The 4,466-nt window shown below is 44.7% G+C and overlaps 1 protein-coding gene across 1 annotated transcript; it reads right to left on the bottom strand.

The window, feature by feature from the left end:
• Window positions 1-280: 280 nt before the first annotated feature.
• LOC129815051 (protein snail homolog Sna-like) lies at window positions 281-3,970 on the bottom strand. The gene is made up of 3 exons (XM_055868356.1): window positions 3,642-3,970; window positions 2,542-3,054; window positions 281-1,774 (listed from the first exon to the last, which is right to left on the bottom strand). Exons 1-3 carry the CDS (start codon window positions 3,715-3,717, stop codon window positions 1,587-1,589), a joined length of 777 nt encoding a protein of 258 aa, XP_055724331.1. The 5' UTR covers window positions 3,718-3,970; the 3' UTR covers window positions 281-1,586.
• Window positions 3,971-4,466: the final 496 nt, after the last annotated feature.

Genomic DNA, 4,466 nt, shown 5'->3' with positions numbered 1-4,466 from the left:
GCTGCAGGAGGCGGTGGCAGGTGGAGAGATGATGGAGATATTGAACCGGTGTACGCAGTAGTCCTTGTCCATCACTCAGTGTGTTCACCTGCACACCTGCCTCCCACTAAACGTCACAATGGGCAATTCAAACTGCTCATTCACTCCCAACAGACTACATTTCCAGTTGTTGAAAGAGAGCCCTATTACAATTAACAGTCTCTAACCAAACATGCATATATGGTTGTTGTATAAGTAGTGCTAGACACTCGTTCAAAAAAAGGTAAAACAATACTTTTTATAAACATAAATTATTTTATTGAATGCAAATCCATCCGCTATGAAATAATTGAAATAGAAGTGAAAAACACAAACAGTAAAAATAAAGACTACATACAATCTGGACACCGCACTGTAAACCATAAAAGGTTTAGGAAATGTAAAATTGACCTCTGTACAGCCAGGGCTGTGAAACCATGCCTCTATGATGTCAACATTTCAGACATGTAATTTGGTCCCCTCCTTCCCCACAGTTCTGACTGTTTGATGCATAATAGTAATACTACCAGCTGAGACAAGAAGGCACATCTTTGGTTTAGAAATAATACATTTCATAAAACAAGTTTATATCTTACAAAAATGGCATGGGAAAGACTGTTCTCTCTATCATTGTAGAGAACAATGGCAATAATTAACACTGTGGTAACCTGGAGTGCATGGCTTAGATTATCATTCAGGAATTAAAACGACATTGAAAGCTGAGAGCTTCCATAAGGAATAACAACAGAAACAAATGGCTTTATCCTGTCATTGAAACACATCAGATTACATCTGGGCTTGATGTAGTCAAAGTAAAAGCTTAAGACGGACCCACTGGAGACATGCATACAAAGGGACCAACGGACCCCATCCTCTTTGTGATGATGACATACTTCCTCTTTCTGGGGGAGGTGGAAGTCACCTGTTATCAGCCCAGTGAAGGTCAGGGCCAGAGCACCTGTTAGCACCTTGTCTATCTACACCACTCTACCAGGGACAGCTGTGTGTGTGTGTGTGTGTGTGTGTGTGTGTGTGTGTGTGTGTGTGTGTGTGTGTGTGTGTGTGTGTGTGTGTGTGTGTGTGTGTGTGTCATGCTGAGAGATGTATCTCGCACACGCACCCCTACCTCTCTCAGCAGCTGTGTCTAGGGCACGATGATCCTGAGCTTGTCTGGCCAGGACAAAGGCCGGGATAGACAAAAACAATGGCACCACTAACCCTCATGAATCCACTACTGTATATGAGGAAAAAACTAAGTTGGGACTGGGAGAATGGCAGGAGTACAGAGTTACTTACAGTGCAAAAGCATCTACCAGACTTGAAATGGGAGGAGTTTGAAAAATGTTCTTCTTCTTCTTTAAATGAGATTGAAACTGAGATGGCTGTGGAAGTTCCATCCAAAGAGATACGAGTCAGGGTCAACTTCCTCTCCTACTAGTTAACGGTGAGTTCATGGTCTCTGTTGGCAGATTGGTTCAGGCTCCTCTGGTCTTGCTGGTGATATGAGTCTGTAGACTCCCCTACTGCCCTGAGGTCTCTGTGGGGATAACTCCATGGCCCCGTCCTGCTCATGCTGTGGAGGAGGTGGAGCAGCTGACTGCGCTGTGTTTCTGGAGGAGGGACATGCGGCTGAAGGTACGAGAACACACGCCACACTGGTACTTCTTCACCTCAGCGTGGGTCTGCAGGTGCGCCCGCAGGTTGGAGCGGTCGGCGAAGGCACGGTTACAGTGTTGGCAGGAGAATGGCCGCTCACCTGAGAAGGAGGAGATGGTTGGAGGAGCATTGGATAGAGATGCATGACACTAACTGATGTTGCAGGGTGGCAGGTAGCCTAGTGGTTAGTGTTGGGCCAGTAACCGAAAGGTTGCTGGATCAAATCCCCGAGCTGACAAGGTAAAAATCTGTCATGACAGTGTTAACAAGACAGTTAACACACTGCTCCCCGGTAGGCCGTCATTGTAAATCAAGAATTTGTTCTTAACTGACTTGCCTAGTTAAATAAAGGAACAAATTAAAAAATTGTAAGCCTGTGTATGAGACGGGTTCTGTGAACCTTTGCTTTGATTAGCAATACACACAACTACATCAATTTGGCTGTCTCTGAGCTCACCAGAGGGGTTAATTAACACCTCTTTGAATACAGCTCATTTAAAGGGTAATATGAATCTGGTGTCAGGATCAGGACCACACTTGAATTAACATGATTAAATCAGTGCCAAATTAGATTACTACTTTCAAGTTGCTGCTGGTAGTAAGTGGGCAGTTTGAAAGCTGAAAGATTCCTTATGTTCTTTGTCCCCTTCATCACAATGTTATCACGCATTCTGTTGTCTCGCAGAGTAGCCAATGATAAGATCATTCTCAGGGAGTCATTGTTACAGTGTGGTAGAAAACAATGAGTGATCAATACAAAGCCCTTTTGGCTTGTTGGTCAAACTGCAAGTGTTGATCTAATTAACTAAATAATTGCCCCTGCCTTCTACCAAAGTAATACCCAATGGAAAGTGTAGGAGTTCTTACCTGTGTGTGTGCGAATGTGGCCGCGCAGCAGCCAGGGCCTGGAGAAGGCCTTTCCGCAGGTGGGGCAGACACAGGGTAGTGTGTGCGAGCGGATATGCATCTTCAGAGCCCCCAGGCTGGTGTACTCTTTAGGGCAGTGCTTGCAGAAGAAGGCTGGCCTTGCTGCAGTGACTGGGGCCACTCTCTCGTCCTCGGTCAGGGCCCCATGGCTCTTGATGCCTGTGCGTTTGGGGCGCTGGGGGTGGTGGTAGGTGTCTGTGGGCTCAGGGCTGGGTGGGTCAGAGGTGCGCCCCTCATCCTCCTCTCCACTGCTACTGGCACTGCTGCTGAGGCTAGATGGGGAGCTGAGGTCCAGGGGACCAGGGGTGGGAGAGGCATCAGTGGGGGATGTGGGGACATAGAGGGCTGGAAGGAAGCTCACGTCCCATACCAGTCCTGTTGTGTAACAGGTGGCAGCTGAGTTATTGTCCCCTGCTGGAAGCTCAGCTAGTGGGTACCTCTCCAGCGAGGTGGCTGAGGGATGAGGAAGAGGGTTAGGTTATAGAGATACATTTACAGCACAGCTGACAGATACTGAGACGTTTTCATCATGGACATATACAGTAATTAATGTAACTGGAACACAACATAATGAATAGATAACATGAAGTTTGGATAGGCCATATATTTTCAACTTGTAAAGCTACAACTGCCTGTCAGCTTTCTCTGTGATATCTTTATAAAATTCCAGAGCATTTTACAGCAGAAACATTAGAGATTCAACCAAGCAGAGATTTCATGGGCCATTTCCTCCCACGTATTCACATGGGGTAGAAAAAAATGTATTGTAGCTTTGTGCAGTTTAGGGGGAACTACCTTTTTTTATAACGAGCCTTAGCCTACTTGAAAAAATCGAATATGATTTGTAAAGGTTGCCAACGTGGAGACAGTTTATGTTTGGGCAACACAAGTAAAAGTGGATCAAGTAAAACATATCCCCAGAGGTTTATTGTAAGGAAGAATAATAGAGAAAACAGGTGGCTACCTATTCTGTAATGTTTTATGTATTTATATAATGCATTCTACGTCATAAAATTAATAAATAACGTAAAGCTACTCACCATTTTGACACTCCAGTTCACTATAGTTGGGTTTTTTATTGGCGAAATACTTTTTGACCAAGAAAGACCGAGGCATTTTTCCACTGCGAAATATGTTCGTAAAATATCCACCAGTCACGGGTTCAAACTTTGGAAATATGATTTAGATATGACTATTCCCACATGAGAATAGCGGTATAAAAAGAATAATATATCCCTACCCGTTTGTCTCAACCTGCTCAACTGTGGACCACTGTGTGACTGTCTAAATAACGGACTGTCTCCAAAATGCTGCTCTCTCCTCTGCTGAAATACTCTGACGCCCTGAGGGCACACCCCACCTCCGCATGAGCGCAGGATGATACCACTCGCTTACCCATTCCTAAACAAAAACATGTCCCCCAAAGCGTTCACCCGGCCTTGATCGCATTGACCTGCAGATAACACACATCACGCAATAGTATTGGCTATTCCAATTATGCAAATTAAACACTCGTGCATTAACACGTTGCCCTATTTGCTCCCGAATGGCGCAGTGGTGTAAAGCACTGCATCTCAGTGCTAGAGGCGTCATTACAGACCCTGGTTCGATCCCGTGCTGTATCACACCCGGCCGTGATCGTTCTGACTTGCCAGGTTAAATAAAAGTTAAAGAAATATATATATATTTTTTAATTAGACCTTTTCTGGAGACTTGCGCAACCTTGTCAGATCACTATACAGACAAGCATTATTGTCTCTTATTCGACTTCAAGACAATAATGCGTGTTCTTTAAGATGTCAGTATGTCTAAAACAAAAGAATGATGGTTTGGTGTGTGCCGATTCCATCAATGCTAGCCTACAT

This window comes from Salvelinus fontinalis, chromosome 18 (genome assembly GCF_029448725.1).
Source record: "Salvelinus fontinalis isolate EN_2023a chromosome 18, ASM2944872v1, whole genome shotgun sequence".
NCBI classification, from domain to species: Eukaryota; Metazoa; Chordata; class Actinopteri; order Salmoniformes; family Salmonidae; genus Salvelinus; species Salvelinus fontinalis.
This window is presented reverse-complemented; position numbering and strand designations above follow the sequence as displayed.

Excerpts from the sequence above, each read along its gene's own strand:
- LOC129815051 (XM_055868356.1), bottom strand. The coding sequence starts at position 3,717 with ATGCCTCGGTCTTTCTTGGTCAAAAAGTATTTCGCCAATAAAAAACCC. Across the intron at positions 3,055-3,641 it reads TGAACTGGAGTGTCAAAATG|CCACCTCGCTGGAGAGGTAC; the intron begins GTGAGTAGCTTT and ends CTCATCCCTCAG. Across the intron at positions 1,775-2,541 it reads CCACATTCGCACACACACAG|GTGAGCGGCCATTCTCCTGC; the intron begins GTAAGAACTCCT and ends CCTCCTTCTCAG.